Source organism: Vipera ursinii (genome assembly GCF_947247035.1).
Source record: "Vipera ursinii genome assembly, chromosome: 5".
NCBI lineage: Eukaryota > Metazoa > Chordata > Lepidosauria > Squamata > Viperidae > Vipera > Vipera ursinii.
In genome coordinates this window covers 609,226-624,680 of record NC_139518.1, presented here as the reverse complement: position 1 = coordinate 624,680, position 15,455 = coordinate 609,226, and the positions used below count along the sequence as shown (strand labels likewise).

At 49.6% G+C, this 15,455-nt stretch overlaps 1 protein-coding gene and 1 long non-coding RNA gene across 2 annotated transcripts in view; both read left to right on the top strand.

Annotated features, from left to right (window-relative positions):
• Positions 1 to 15,455, top strand: part of LOC310641212 — a 300,726-nt gene that overhangs the window by 231,737 nt on the left and 53,534 nt on the right. The gene's annotated exons all lie outside the window — the stretch shown is intronic.
• The window catches only part of LOC310641611 (IgGFc-binding protein-like), a gene marked incomplete at both ends in the record, with an annotated part of 63,229 nt that overhangs the window by 20,932 nt on the left and 26,842 nt on the right, over positions 1 to 15,455 (top strand). The window contains 23 exons of the mRNA XM_083364846.1: positions 2,122 to 2,181; positions 2,466 to 2,710; positions 2,821 to 3,104; positions 3,190 to 3,461; positions 4,072 to 4,670; positions 4,908 to 5,481; positions 5,590 to 5,789; positions 5,889 to 6,269; positions 6,392 to 6,738; positions 6,859 to 7,124; positions 7,244 to 7,264; positions 8,155 to 8,298; positions 9,448 to 9,707; positions 9,801 to 9,885; positions 10,512 to 10,637; positions 11,022 to 11,112; positions 11,513 to 11,798; positions 11,912 to 12,195; positions 12,281 to 12,552; positions 13,163 to 13,761; positions 13,999 to 14,572; positions 14,681 to 14,880; positions 14,981 to 15,361. Coding sequence (XP_083220972.1) covers positions 2,122 to 2,181; positions 2,466 to 2,710; positions 2,821 to 3,104; positions 3,190 to 3,461; positions 4,072 to 4,670; positions 4,908 to 5,481; positions 5,590 to 5,789; positions 5,889 to 6,269; positions 6,392 to 6,738; positions 6,859 to 7,124; positions 7,244 to 7,264; positions 8,155 to 8,298; positions 9,448 to 9,707; positions 9,801 to 9,885; positions 10,512 to 10,637; positions 11,022 to 11,112; positions 11,513 to 11,798; positions 11,912 to 12,195; positions 12,281 to 12,552; positions 13,163 to 13,761; positions 13,999 to 14,572; positions 14,681 to 14,880; positions 14,981 to 15,361 — 6,551 coding nt within the window. The remainder of the gene's footprint in view (positions 1 to 2,121; positions 2,182 to 2,465; positions 2,711 to 2,820; positions 3,105 to 3,189; positions 3,462 to 4,071; positions 4,671 to 4,907; positions 5,482 to 5,589; positions 5,790 to 5,888; positions 6,270 to 6,391; positions 6,739 to 6,858; positions 7,125 to 7,243; positions 7,265 to 8,154; positions 8,299 to 9,447; positions 9,708 to 9,800; positions 9,886 to 10,511; positions 10,638 to 11,021; positions 11,113 to 11,512; positions 11,799 to 11,911; positions 12,196 to 12,280; positions 12,553 to 13,162; positions 13,762 to 13,998; positions 14,573 to 14,680; positions 14,881 to 14,980; positions 15,362 to 15,455) is intronic.

Genomic DNA, 15,455 nt, shown 5'->3' with positions numbered 1-15,455 from the left:
TGAAAATCAGAACTCCTTTGCTTTAGCCAGCCTTCCTTGGCAGACCCACCCATTGGGCTGTGAGCACCACTCGTGACCCTCTACGACAGGGGTGTCAATCTGCCGGCCCGCAGGCCAGATGCGTCATGCTGAAACCACGCCCACCCCATTGCCGGCAATGGAAAAAAAGTCGTCATAGGTCACGATACGTCACACGATGTTGCGAGTTTGACACCCTTGCTCTACGGCCCCTGACATGCACAAGACAAGCAGCCACCTCTTCTTCCAGGGCGAGCCCTGTGCACAGCCGTCCTTCTTTGGATGACAAGGGCAATTAAGAGAATTGGCAAATTCTGTCACTGGACCTCACCCTGCCATTAATCAGCAAGATTTTAATAAAGTCTTGCTTAAGTTGTAACCAGCCATAATCGGTGACAGTGGCTGGATTTTGCTATCTGGGACAACTGCTGAAGTGTTTGATTGGGAAGTTAAATTTTAACTACTATATGCAATATCTTCTTGATAAGCTTGGGCAATTTCCCAGAGCAGAACAGACAAAGGGTTCTGCTTCCCTGTACTGTCAGCAAGTTGCTCACCACCTCTTCCTCCTGCACAAGCAATACTCTGAGTTTAATCAAAGTTCAGCAGGTTGCACAGGTGCCCTGAGTCATAAGGCCATTTTGAAAAATGGCAAATGATCTTCACTAATAAAGGAGAACATTTGTAGTTCAGGTGTTTCCTTACCCAAACTAGGTAACGTCATCAGTGTTAGTACTGATGATGTTGCCTAATTTGGGTACTGAAAGGTCTACAAGAAAACAGCCAAGCTCAGAGAGAACCAAGGACTCCACAGTCCTCCTCCTACTCTTCCTCCTACTCTTCCTCCTCCTCCTCCCCCAAGCCTCCCTCCCTTCTACTAGGAATGATGTTCTCTAGTTGGCCCATTAAATGTCTACAAGAAGACCACCAAGCTCAGAGAGCACCAAGGCCCCCACTCTATTTTTCCTCCTCCCCTTCTCCTCCTCCATCCTGCAAACACTTCTCCCTTCAGGCATGGATGATGTTATCTAGTTGGGTCATGAAAAGTGTGCAAGACAATCACCAAGTTAAGAGAGCACGAGGACCCCACAGTTCTCACAGCATGGCTACTTTGCAGGTAGTCCTTGAGTCACAAATGCACTGGAGCCTGTCCATTATAGTCACAAGTCATAAAGGTCACCAAGCGAGATGGCCAAATGATTGCCTGGCTTAATCATCCCCATCTCTGCTGTTCCTGGTGCAGTTATTAAGAGACAATGCGATTCATCACACACTTATCTTTTGAAGATCTCACATCGCCCAGGAATGCAAAGAGAGGTCACAGCTTTCCCTCCTTCCCCAATGCGAGCTCCAGAGATCTTTCAAAGATAAGGGCCCGATGGGTGAAGTGGGGAAGAGACAGTGGAGCCCAGTTGGGTGGAAAGGAAGCTGAAGGCTTGCAGGGACCCGGCAGGATGGTTGCGGGGGCAGATAGACAGGAGGTGTGCTGCAACATCTCAGCAGTCAGTCATAAATGTGAATGACTGCAGGGGTGCTTTTAAATTTGAAACCAGATCCTAAGTAGTCTTTGGGTGTCCCTTGAAATCTTGATCAGTTACTAAGTGACCAGTTGTAAGAACTACCTGTAGTCCTATTTAAGGGTAGGATTGCCTGCCACTCCGCTTTTGCGGGGTGTCAGGATGGTTGCAGGGATGGTTTGCAGGGCACATGAGCCTCTGATTGTTGGATCAGAATTACCTAACTCTTTTCTAGAGAAGAGCTGCTGGACACAAGAGGTCCATATTTACCATGGCAGGCAGAATTATTCCACTCCTCAGCAATAACCCTTTCACCATCACTCACCAATTTCCTTAGTTATATTATTTTCCCCAGCATGCATAACGAGGGATGTGTAGCACTAGGAAAGCATTGCAAAAACTACCTCAGTTAGACAGAAAGCTGGTTGGAGGGCATGGAGAGAGCAGAAGAGACAACTCCTGGGCATAGGAGTATCAACCTCACAACTGCAAATGCGTCTCAGGACTAAACCGGAAGTCATGTTTATTATATTGAGGTGTACATCTCAGTCTTAGAGAAAAACACAAATGTCATTTCTATTTCCAGCATGGTCACCAACCACCCCTGGACCTACAACCACCCAGAAACCACCCACGCCCACCCAAGGTGAGTCTCTTCAAGGTTGAAGCAGATATATTGTCCACTTGCCCTCTTCCAATGAGTCTTTGGTTTGGCTTGGAGCCTCAGTGGCTAGGAAGAGAAGTAGTTCAGGAAATTAACTGTCCTCAAGTACAAGGCAAGGTTGAGGTTCCTTGGACCATTTCAAGATGCTAAAACTGAAGGAGGCGCCCAAAAACTCTGTTGCTCCTCTCAAAAATGTATCCTCTGTTCATTTCAGTTTCAAACTAGCTCACGCCGGCCCGTATCTGACCTCCCTTTGTTCTTTCCAGAGTCCTGCCTGGTGTCGGGAGACCCTCATTATTACACTTTTGACAAGCAGACGCACCACTTCATGGGCAACTGCACCTATACTCTCTCCCAACTGTGTGACCGGAACAACTCTCTGCTCCCCTACTTCAACGTGGAAGCAAGCAACGAGCACCGAGGGGGCAACACGCACGTCTCCTATGTTCAGAGCGTGGATGTTGATGTCTTTGGCATCCGGATCAACCTGGGAAAGGCAGGAAGAGTTACGGTACGTGGAGCTTCTGCTGGTGCTGGAGGACACGTTTGCCCCTATGTCAGGGTACAAAAGAGCGCTTGTTGTTCCTGAGTCCCCTAGGTAATGCCTGAATCTCCTCCTAGGTCAATGGGGAGCCAGTCGTGGTCCCCTCCACCCCAACACAAGGTGTGACGATCTTTCCCAGTGGCTTCTACACAGTGGTTTCTACAGATTTTGGATTGAGAGTCAAGTTTGACGGAGACCACCAAGTGGAAGTGTCCCTCCTTAGCACGTACAAGGGTGAGGTCTGCGGCATGTGCGGAAACTACAACGGCGACCCTTCTGATGATTTCCTCAACCCCGATGGGGAACCAGAGCCTGACTCCACAAGCTTGGGCAACAGCTGGCAGGTGGCCAACCGCAGCAGGTTTGTAGCTTACATCGCCAAGTGGTGGGTTTGTCCAGGAGGGAGATTGTAGGGTATTGAACCAAGTTGTGGCTTTTCTTTCCAGTTGTTCCTCGGGCCACACTCCTCCCTGCACAGAGGATGAGAAGGACACAGCCAAGAGCAGCGATTTCTGTGGACGCCTAATGGATATCAATGGACCATTCAGACAGTGTCATAGCGTCTTGGATCCAAAGGGGCATTTTGACAGCTGCGTTTATGATCAGTGCGCCCTGCACTTAGATCCAGAATCCCTCTGCAGGAGCTTACAGTCTTACGCAGATGCCTGCCAGTCCCTGGGAGTCGTCATCGACCCCTGGCGGAACGCCACCTTCTGCCGTAAGTGTTGTGGCAGCAATGTCTGTGGTGGGCCTTGAGTATTGGGAAATATCTGTATAAATGGGGAAATCTGGGAATCGGCTGAAAGTGGCAGGGTGTTTTCTTTGTCTCTTTGAAAAAAATCAGTCACTTTGACAGAGGCACATATATTGCCACATTCTCTCTTACAGAGACACTGTCTACAGCTGCAGCTTTTCCTGGAAGGCAACTATCCTAAATCAGCCATCCCAAACCTTTGTGCCTTGATGGCCTGACTGAGGGGGGAGAGGGGAATCGGGCCACTTGAGCAATGGGCTGCTTCTCCAATATGCGTGTGCAGCTCAACTTGTGCAAAGGGCAGGCCAGCACACCAGAACACGTGCACGTAGCTCAAACTGGGCAAGATGAACTGTGCACACATATGCATGGTCATGGACCCACCAGTCATACAAATCAAGCTAGGTGTGCGTGCTCGCCCACCGGCCACACAGCACAATTCTGAATAGGCACCAGCCCTGGATACCAATATCCTAAATCCTTGGCTGGAATCCTAAAGACTGAGGAATGCGATGTGCTCTATGTGACTGAACCTTTGCCACTGAACTAATGGATATCCTCTTGCCTCCTGCAGCCATTCGTTGCAAACCCAACAGCCACTATGAACCTTGTGCCAATGCCTGTCCATCCACCTGCAAGGACCCAAATGCTCCTGCCACATGCAATCTGACGTGCACGGAGGCCTGCGTCTGCGACTCCGGGTTCTCCCTCTACAATGGCACTTGTGTGCCCAGCCATCAGTGTGGGTGCTGGCACCAGGGTACGCACTACCCAGTGGGCTCTGGCTATTGGACCGATGACACCTGCAGCACCAGATGCACCTGCCCCAGTCAAGGTGGCCAACTCAGCTGCTTTGCTGATTCCTGCCCTGAACATTATTACTGTGGAGTTGAAAATGGTGTCCCAGACTGCTACCCACATACATACGGGGTCTGTCGCATCCACAACGACCCTCATTACAACACCTTTGACAAAAAGACGCACCACTTCATGGGCACCTGCACTTACACCCTGGCCAAGGTCTGCGCCAATGAGACGGGGCTGCCCTACTTTAACGTGGAGGCCAAGAACGAACACCGTGGGAATCCCTCCGTCTCCTACGTTCAGCGGGTGCTGGTGGAGGTTTACGGGCAGCGGATTGAGATTCTCAAAGGACAAAAGAATCAAGTGCTGGTAACCCAATCCTGTTCCTACTTGTACTTTGAAATAGAAGGAAGCTAGATTTTATCTTTTCATTGTTTGATTTATTCTCTATGATACTTCTTTTCTGTCTCCTGAAAGTATAGTCAGAGTCAGTGCTTCTGTACGGGAACTTAATAATGGGGAGCCCAACTCTTCCCTTCCTCATATTCTTGAGACGGTTCATTTCTTGGGAAATATAATTACAATTTCTGTGCTGACTCCTTCTAGGTGAACAAGGTGCTTACAAGGCTTTCTGTGCGCAAGCTAAACAACGCCCTGAGAGTGGACATCAATGGACGCTATGTGACCCTAGAAACGGATTTTGGGCTGATTGTCTCTTACGACACAGATCACTCGGTGGAAATCAGGGTGCCCACCGACTTCTTCAACAAGACCTGTGGCATGTGTGGGAACTTCAACAACCGCTGGCAGGATGACAGCATGATGCCCAATGGACAGCAAGCCAAGAATTCCAATGAGCTAGGAAACAGCTGGCAGGTGCCCAATGCAGAGTACGACCCACCCAACTGTACAGGCCCATCAGACCTAAAACCTTGTCCCTCAGACCTGAAAAATCTCTATGCGTCAGAGGCGTACTGCGGACAACTTACCAGTAGCCAGGGACCCTTGGCAGCGTGCCATTCTGCGATCAACCCCAACAGCTTCTTCGAGAGTTGCATCTTTGACCTGTGTGAACTCAATGGGTCCCCGGAGGCCTTGTGTGGTGCTTTGGAGGCGTACGCTGATGCCTGCCAAAGAGTTGGCTTGCTGCTTCCCGACTGGAGGAATGCCTCTTCCTGCAGTGAGTATCCACTGATAATACTCTAAAAGATGAGCAGTTAAGCTGGCATTGAGTGTGGCCTTGAAAAGCATACCTAACTTTCTGGATGGCTCCTGCTTTGTTTTGCAGTAATCCCTTGTGATGATCATAGCCATTACAATGCGTGCGCCACTTCCTGTCCCGCCACGTGTTCCAATCCACTCGCTCCATGGAACTGCACCAAGCCTTGTGTGGAGGGATGCGAATGCGATGAAGGTTTCGTCTTCAGCGGAGCACAGTGTGTGCCGCGGGAGGATTGCGGCTGTGTCTATGGAGATCAATATTATGAGGTTTGTTCCCATATAACATCTGGGGCAATAACAGAGTCTGGAGTAATTTGCACAGCAGTGGTGGGTCCTCATCTTTTTTTTTTGGCTTGTCTCCAACAGAAAGGAGAGACGTTCTGGCAACTGGATTGTGTCGGCCGATGCCGCTGTGCAGAAAATGGCACCCTGTTCTGCATCTCAGATAGTTGCAAAAAAGACCAAGTCTGTAAAGTGCAGAATGGCATCCTGGGCTGCCACATTGCAGACAAGGCCACCTGTCACATCTATGGAGACCCACACTATGTCACATTCGATGGGCGACTCTACCACTTCCAGGGTGGGTGCAATTACACTGCAGTGCAAATCTGCAGCAACTCCTCCGAGCAGTTCTCTGTCACCACTCGGAATGAACATCGCTCCAGCCCGCACTGGACGGCTCTCAACTCAGTGGCCATCTCGTTAAAAAACATCCACTTGGCTCTGAGGAAGAACAAAGAGGTCTACGTGAGTATTACACCCTGAGGAATTGTGCAAGGGCAAGTGGCCAACCCAGAAGAATCTCTGGGGTTCTCCCTACATATTTAGCAATTCCCCCGAAATGTAGACTCACCTTTTTCCTTCTGCAGGTGAATGGAGCCAAAGTTGATCTTCCTCTGAGGCTACAGCCCGACATTCAGGTGGAGGAACAGCTTCCGTATGTGGTTGTTGACAGCCCCCTCGGCTTTCGGGTGAAGTTTGATGGGGATCACCAGCTGTTTATCCAAGTCAGTGAGAGATACAAGGGACACCTCTGTGGGCTGTGCGGCACGTACTCGGGTAGCCAGCTGGATGATTTCCAACAGCCAGATGGGATGCTGGAGACCGATGCCAATAAATTTGGCAACAGCTGGAGAGTGGAAGATGACGATTGGAGGCAAGTGACTGTGAACAAGGCTTTTTCAGGGGTGTACCACATATTCCGTACTGTGTTCTGGTATTTGGATTGTGAAGCACCAGAATGAGTGGGCTAATTGAGGCAAAAGCTATCACGTCAATTTCTTTTTCTCCATCCAAATAAAAGATGCTTCACTGTCAGCCTTTTTTCTGTCTCTAGCTGTTCACCAGTAGTTCCAACCCCCTGTGACCCTGTGCAAGAGGCAATTTTTGAAGATTTGTGCAAAGTCATTCTGTCCTCCAACGGGCCTTTTACCGAGTGCCATGGCAGCATCCCTCCTCAGCTGTACTTCGAAAGCTGCGTGTATGACCAGTGTGCTACCGGGGGAGACCAAGAGCAGTTGTGCAATAGTCTGGAAGCGTATGCCGCCGCGTGTGAAGTGAACGGGGCAGACCTCGGGGACTGGAAGAAGGATACAGTTTGTGGTGAGTAGAGCTGGGGTGGGACCTGGGTGTCTTCCAGCTAGCCTGAATGTGTCAATAGGGGCAAACAATCAGATGTCAGCGAGGGCACCTCACCTGTGCCTAGATCCCTTTCTCACCAGCGTGCATCACCTCCGTCACAGGTGAGCATTTGGGAGACTCCTTTCCTTTCTCCTACATTCTGCTTGGAACAAAGCAGAGCTAGCAATGGCTCCTTCCTGGTGTTTTACTTGTCAGTTCCTTAGTCCTTGTCAAGGTCCTCCTTGCGTATCGTCTGGAATTGTAAGGCTGGAGAGGTCAAACATTTTGTCAGATTGAGTTTCCTCCCCTTCTAACAGGCAGTAGTTGTCCTTCCACCTCTGCGCAATGAATTGTACTAGACAAACACAGATCAGGATTATGTGTTCCTGAATGGACCGACGGAAAGACAATACAAAACGTGGGCTTTCCCTTCCCATTTCCTATACCGTCTGTCCACGTTTCTGCCTGTGTGTAGAATACAACTGACGGGAAATCTGACGTGACCATTCTCTTTTTAAGATGGATAACTACCATTCCACTGTCGGTCTGAAACCTCCCAACCAAGCAAGTCTGCTCAAAGCCAGAGCAGATCCATTCACCAATTGTCTTCTCCCATTTTCACACAATGACCTTCCTGCTGAGACCTTGCCACTGATTCATGTTGATTAGGGAGAGAGAAATGCAGGGGGACCAATTTCCCTGGCTGAGAGTCCATGGAGCCAATTTCTTTTAGCGCATCATCCCACGTGTATTTTGTCTTTGTGGAAATATTGCTGGTGCAGCTCTGGAGAGTTCTGGCCAATAAGGGCTGAGCCTTGTGCAGAGCTGCCCAAAACAGCCCCCTCATTTTGCCAGCTTGAGTTTCTGTCGCTCTCAGTCTGGAAAACTCTCTGTGTCGCCAGCTGCCTCCAGTGCTGCTGCCCCTTCTTTGGCAGGGAGTCACGGCCCTTTCAGGATTTCCAGACCTTCCTTCCAAGGACGCACCGTGGTCTCCTTTCTATTGTGTTCCTAGGTCCCCCTTGTGGTTTCTCCTGCTCTTTTGAGAAGGACTTCTGTTCCTGGAGCCAATCATCCACCGACAGCTTTGACTGGAGACGACACAAAGGCCCAACACCCTCGCCGGACACAGGACCCTTGTATGACCACACCACTGGCGGTGAGGCTGGGATAGAATGGTCCATTCTAACTTCCCAGAAGAACAAATCCTCACTCTTTTCCTTCTTTGGTAGAATCCTACAGCTGGAAAGAGCCATTTACCAAATAGAATCCAATACCTGCTCAGTGTAGGAATCCCAACTCTTGAACGGACAAGAGAGGACAATTATTTTATTCATTAGAATCCTTACGTGGCACCCAACTCGGTCCACTGACTGTATAATAATAATAATAATAATTTTATTTGTATACCGCCCTTCTCCCGAAGGACTCAGGGCGGTGAACAGGGCAACCATAAAAAGTATGTGCTGCACAAGAGGAAAACAAGGGCAAAAAACCTCAAATGGGACCATAATCAAGAAACACAACAATGTTTCTCTTTAAAACATCCCAAAATAATAAAATGGCAACCAGAGTTGCATTCTCTGGCCCTCATCAATGGAGAGCGCTGATGGTGGTGTGCAAAGAGCTGGGAGACGAGGGTTATTGAGCTTCTGCTTGAACACGTCCATCAGTTTTCTGCCTGCCTTCCAAGATAGGGATTGAAATACGCAGAACTGAATATTTAGTAGTTGCCGTCTCTCTGTTCTTGGATTGTCCCACAATTACACTCCCATCTGGGCCACCTTCCATGAAGGAGTCCTTCTTGTAAGATGCAGATGTAGGACCTACAGGCCAAGGACAAGAGACTTACTAGAACAGTGGTCCCCAACCTTTACAGCTTGGTGACCCAGCAGGCGGAGGGAGAGGGGAACCAGGCTGTGTGAATGGTGGGCCAACCTGCTGCTCATCCATCGTGAGCTGTACATGCATGCGTACCATCCCACCACTTGTGTAAGTTGAGCTGTGCATGTGCACACATGCCTCAGCCTGCCATTCGTCCGGCTTGGTTCCTAACAAGCCACAGTCTGGTAGTGGGCTGCAGATGGGGGTTGGGGTCCCCTGTGTTAGAGAATGGCTACAGCATTTCCCAGGGTCTATGGAAGGCTAAGTTGTGTCTTTGATGGTTCATGGCATCAGACTAGGATAGCTGCTCTGTGTCCTTGACTCTGGGGAACATCAAGAGACCCCAGGCAGCTTGGACCACACTGAACTCTTTCTCCACATCTCTGAGAAACCCCGTTGCTTTGACCTCTGTCTCTTTCTTTAGGGGGTTACTTCATTTACCTGGATGGAAATGATGCCAACCCTGGGGATGTGGCACACTTGATCAGCCCCACGTGTGAGCTTCAGGGGCCCTTGTGCTTCCGCTTCTGGTATCACATGTATGGCGTAGCCCACACAATGGCGCTGCGGTTTTATGTCATCTTGGATGATGCATCACCTTTGCTGGTCTGGTCTGATATGGGGAACAAGGGCAACGTTTGGAAGTCAGCAGAATTCACTGTGGTTCACAAAGGCAGGGTGAAGGTAAGGCCGAGGGTGGCAGCTTTAAACATTGGGCTGATAGCCTGGCATACTGTCCCTATTTGAAAAAGACTGGAAATGTTCTTCTCTTCCTAGATACTGCTGGAAGGAATGCGGGGAAATGACTTCCGCAGTGATGTGGCCGTGGATGACATCTCTGTACAGGACGGTTATTGCTCGTGTAAGACTTCACAGTTTATGCCTTTCTCAGAAGTGGCACCAGGCACTGAATAAGAATAACATTACAGAAACATTTCTGGGCATGTTCCGTGATTCAGGGGTTTCCCCAATGTGAATCAGGAGGAACCTAAATCCCTAGCAACCTATTCCAAAGGTTTAAATCTTACCTGGCTTAGCATAAGGATGGTTTCAGAGGCTGGGTCACGTAATACAGATGGTTCCTCCTTATCACGAATTAAGACGAATATGCCTGTCCCAGGATAATGTTGCAGAATCCCGTCTCGGTCAGTCACTGGGACCAGAGAGGTTCTGTCTTCAGAGCTTTGGGACTCGTGCTGGAGCCCATCTTGAGGGAACTTCACTGCCTTGAGTCCTTCGGGAGAAGGGCGGTATACAAATATAATAAAACTAAACTAAAACTAAACTTCTCTGTAGCAGAGTATGAGATCTTCTGTGTGTGGTATTTATACTGTCCGTTTAAGTGACTTTGTAGATGCTGATTGGGGCATATTGATAGCTTGCTTTTCAGTCATTAGCTGTCATTTGCCCAGCCCTCATCTTCTACGTATTTGATAGGTCGGTGGTAAATCAGCACTCCTGTTGACTGGTGAGGGGTCTGTTTCCCAGGCTTCAATCACTTCCTTGAGAATGAGGAGACACTTCCCGATACTAATATTGTCGGACCAGCAGGCACAAAAACAGCCAGGGAAGTAATCGAAGCCTTGGAAACAGGCCCCTCGTCGTTCAACAAAAGTGCTGATTTGCCACTGGCCTATCAAATATTAAGAAGGAAAGGGCTGGGCAGCACAAGGAAACAACAGCTGATGACTTAAAAGCCAGCTATCAATGCAACCAGATCAACATCTACAAAGACACTTACAACAGGCACCATAAATGCCACACACAGAACAGCACACACCCTGCTAGAGAGAGTTTCCCTAAAGTTGGGCTCCAGCAAGAATCCAAAAGGTCAGAAGACAAAAAAACCTCTGGTCCCAGTGACTGACCCAGATTGGTTCCTTCTACTCTTTGCCCCCTAAGCGAACGAATATCTGGATCACAAATCCAAGTGGGATTCAAGATTGGTCAGGGATACTTGTTCGTGTTTTAATGAACCTTCACATTTCCCAATCTTAGAGCAAAACACAAATGCCATTTCCCTTTTCAGCATGGCCACCAATCACCCCTGGACCTACAACGACACCACCACCACTCGCTCCTACCCAAGGTAAGTGCCTTTAAGTTTGAAGCAGATCTTCTGTCCAATTCCCCTCTTTTGATGGGTCTTTGGCTTGGCGTGCAGTCCTGATCACTGGGAAGAAAAGCAGGATTTTAATGAGCTGAGTATTTATTCCAAAGCTGATAGAGCTTGTCTTCCTGTGACCTCTTTCTCTGGTGCTCCAAAATTCTTTAATGTTGGTTAAATGGTGCTTTAGACTCAGTAACAATGTGCCTGAGAATTCTGCTATGCCTTACAATGCTCCTGGGGCGAAAGGGACTGTTCTCAAGTACAAGGCAAATTTTAAGTTCCTTGCACCATTTCAAGCTGCTAAAACTGAAGGAGGCGGCCAAAAACTCTGTTGCTCCTCTCAAAAGTGTATCCTCTGCTTATTCCCGTTTCAAACTAGCTCACGCCGGCCCGTATCTGACCTCCCTTTGTTCTTTCCAGAGTCCTGCCTGGTGTCGGGAGACCCTCATTATTACACTTTTGACAAGCAGACGCACCACTTCATGGGCAACTGCACCTATACTCTCTCCCAACTGTGTGACCGGAACAACTCTCTGCTCCCCTACTTCAACGTGGAAGCAAGCAACGAGCACCGAGGGGGCAACACGCACGTCTCCTATGTTCAGAGCGTGGATGTTGATGTCTTTGGCATCCGGATCAACCTGGGAAAGGCAGGAAGAGTTACGGTACGTGGAGCTGCTGCTGGTGGTGCTGGAGGACACGTTTGCCCCTATGTCAGGGTACAAAAGAGCACTTGTTGTTCCTAAGTCCCCTAAGTAATGCCTGAATCTCTTCCTAGGTCAATGGGGAGCCAGTCGTGGTCCCCTCCACCCCAACACAAGGTGTGACGATCTTTCCCAGTGGCTTCTACACAGTGGTTTCTACAGATTTTGGATTGAGAGTCAAGTTTGACGGAGACCACCAAGTGGAAGTGTCCCTCCTTAGCACGTACAAGGGTGAGGTCTGCGGCATGTGCGGAAACTACAACGGCGACCCTTCTGACGATTTCCTCAACCCCGATGGGGAACCAGAGCCTGACTCCACAAGCTTGGGCAACAGCTGGCAGGTGGCCAACCGCAGCAGGTTTGTAGCTTACATCGCCAAGTGGTGGGTTTGTCCAGGAGGGAGATTGTAGGGTATTGAACCAAGTTGTGGCTTTTCTTTCCAGTTGTTCCTCGGGCCACACTCCTCCCTGCACAGAGGATGAGAAGGACACAGCCAAGAGCAGCGATTTCTGTGGACGCCTAATGGATATCAATGGACCATTCAGACAGTGTCATAGCGTCTTGGATCCAAAGGGGCATTTTGACAGCTGCGTTTATGATCAGTGCGCCCTGCACTTAGATCCAGAATCCCTCTGCAGGAGCTTACAGTCTTACGCAGATGCCTGCCAGTCCCTGGGAGTCGTCATCGACCCCTGGCGGAACGCCACCTTCTGCCGTAAGTGTTGTGGCAGCAATGTCTGTGGTGGGCCTTGAGTATTGGGAAATATCTGTATAAATGGGGAAATCTGGGAATCGGCTGAAAGTGGCAGGGTGTTTTCTTTGTCTCTTTGAAAAAAATCAGTCACTTTGACAGAGGCACATATATTGCCACATTCTCTCTTACAGAGACACTGTCTACAGCTGCAGCTTTTCCTGGAAGGCAACTATCCTAAATCAGCCATCCCAAACCTTTGTGCCTTGATGGCCTGACTGAGGGGGGAGAGGGGAATCGGGCCACTTGAGCAATGGGCTGCTTCTCCAATACGCGTGTGCAGCTCAACTTGTGCAAAGGGCAGGCCAGCACACCAGAACACGTGCACGTAGCTCAAACTGGGCAAGATGAACTGTGCACACATATGCATGGTCATGGACCCACCAGTCATACAAATCAAGCTAGGTGTGCGTGTTCGCCCACCGGCCACACAGCACAATTCCGAATAGGCACCAGCCCTGGATACCAATATCCTAAATCCTTGGCTGGAATCCTAAAGACTGAGGAATGCGATGTGCTCTATGTGACTGAACCTTTGCCACTGAACTAATGGATATCCTCTTGCCTCCTGCAGCCATTCGTTGCAAACCCAACAGCCACTATGAACCTTGTGCCAATGCCTGTCCATCCACCTGCAAGGACCCAAATGCTCCTGCCACATGCAATCTGACGTGCACGGAGGCCTGCGTCTGCGACTCCGGGTTCTTCCTCTACAATGGCACCTGTGTGCCCAGCCATCAGTGTGGGTGCTGGCACCAGGGCACGCACTACCCAGTGGGCTCTGGCTATTGGACCGATGACACCTGCAGCACCAGATGCACCTGCCCCAGTCAAGGTGGCCAACTCAGCTGCTTTGCTGATTCCTGCCCTGAACATTATTACTGTGGAGTTGAAAATGGTGTCCCAGACTGCTACAAACGTACATACGGGGTCTGTCGCATCCACAACGACCCTCATTACAACACCTTTGACAAAAAGACGCACCACTTCATGGGCACCTGCACCTACACCCTGGCCAAGGTCTGCGCCAATGAGACGGGACTGCCCTACTTTAACGTGGAGGCCAAGAATGAACACCGTGGGAATCCCTCCGTCTCCTACGTTCAGCGGGTGCTGGTGGAGGTTTACGGGCAGCGGATTGAGATTCTCAAAGGACACAAGAATCAAGTGCTGGTAACCCAATCCTGTTCCTACTTGTGCTTTGAAATAGAAGGAAGCTAGATTTTATCTTTTCATTGTTTGATTTATTCTCTATGATACTTCTTTTCTGTCTCCTGAAAGTATAGTCAGAGTCAGTGCTTCTGTACGGGAACTTAATAATGGGGAGCCCAACTCTTCCCTTCCTCATATTCTTGAGACGGTTCATTTCTTGGGAAATATAATTACAATTTCTGTGCTGACTCCTTCTAGGTGAACAAGGTGCTTACAAGGCTTTCTGTGCGCAAGCTAAACAACGCCCTGAGAGTGGACATCAATGGACGCTATGTGACCCTAGAAACGGATTTTGGGCTGATTGTCTCTTACGACACAGATCACTCGGTGGAAATCAGGGTGCCCACCGACTTCTTCAACAAGACCTGTGGCATGTGTGGGAACTTCAACAACCGCTGGCAGGATGACAGCATGATGCCCAATGGACAGCAAGCCAAGAATTCCAATGAGCTAGGAAACAGCTGGCAGGTGCCCAATGCAGAGTACGACCCACCCAACTGTACAGGCCCATCAGACCTAAAACCTTGTCCCTCAGACCTGAAAAATCTCTATGCGTCAGAGGCGTACTGCGGACAACTTACCAGTAGCCAGGGACCCTTGGCAGCGTGCCATTCTGCGATCAACCCCAACAGCTTCTTCGAGAGTTGCATCTTTGACCTGTGTGAACTCAATGGGTCCCCGGAGGCCTTGTGTGGTGCTTTGGAGGCGTACGCTGATGCCTGCCAAAGAGTTGGCTTGCTGCTTCCCGACTGGAGGAATGCCTCTTCCTGCAGTGAGTATCCACTGATAATACTCTAAAAGATGAGCAGTTAAGCTGGCCTTGAGTGTGGCCTTGAGAAGCATACCTCACTTTCTGGATGGCTCCTGCTTTGTTTTGCAGTAATCCCTTGTGATGATCATAGCCATTACAATGCGTGCGCCACTTCCTGTCCCGCCACGTGTTCCAATCCACTCGCTCCATGGAACTGCACCAAGCCTTGCGTGGAGGGATGCGAATGCGATGAAGGTTTCGTCTTCAGCGGAGCACAGTGTGTGCCGCGGAAGGATTGCGGCTGTGTCTATGGAGATCAATATTATGAGGTTTGTTCTCATATAACATCTGGGGCAATAACAGAGTCTGGAGTAATTTGCACAGCAGTGGTGGGTTCTCATCTTTTTTGGGGGGGGTTGTCTCCAACAGAAAGGAGAGACGTTCTGGCAACCGGATTGTGTTGGCCGATGCCGCTGTGCAGAAAATGGCACCCTGTCCTGCATGCCAGATAGTTGCAAAAAAGACCAAGTCTGTAAAGTGCAGAATGGCATCCTGGGCTGCTACATTGCAGACAAGGCCACCTGTCACATCTATGGAGACCCACACTATGTCACCTTCGATGGGCGACTCTACCACTTCCAGGGTGGGTGCAATTACACTGCAGTGCAAATCTGCAGCAACTCCTCCGAGCAGTTCTCTGTCACCACTCGGAATGAACATCGCTCCAGCCTGCACTGGACGGCTCTCAACTCAGTGGCCATCTCGTTGAAAAACATCCACTTGGCTTTGAGGAAGAACAAAGAGGTCTACGTGAGTATTACACCCTGATGAATTGTGCAAGGGCAAGTGGCCAACCCAGAATAATCTCTGGGGTTCTCCCTACATATTTAGCAATTCCCCCGAA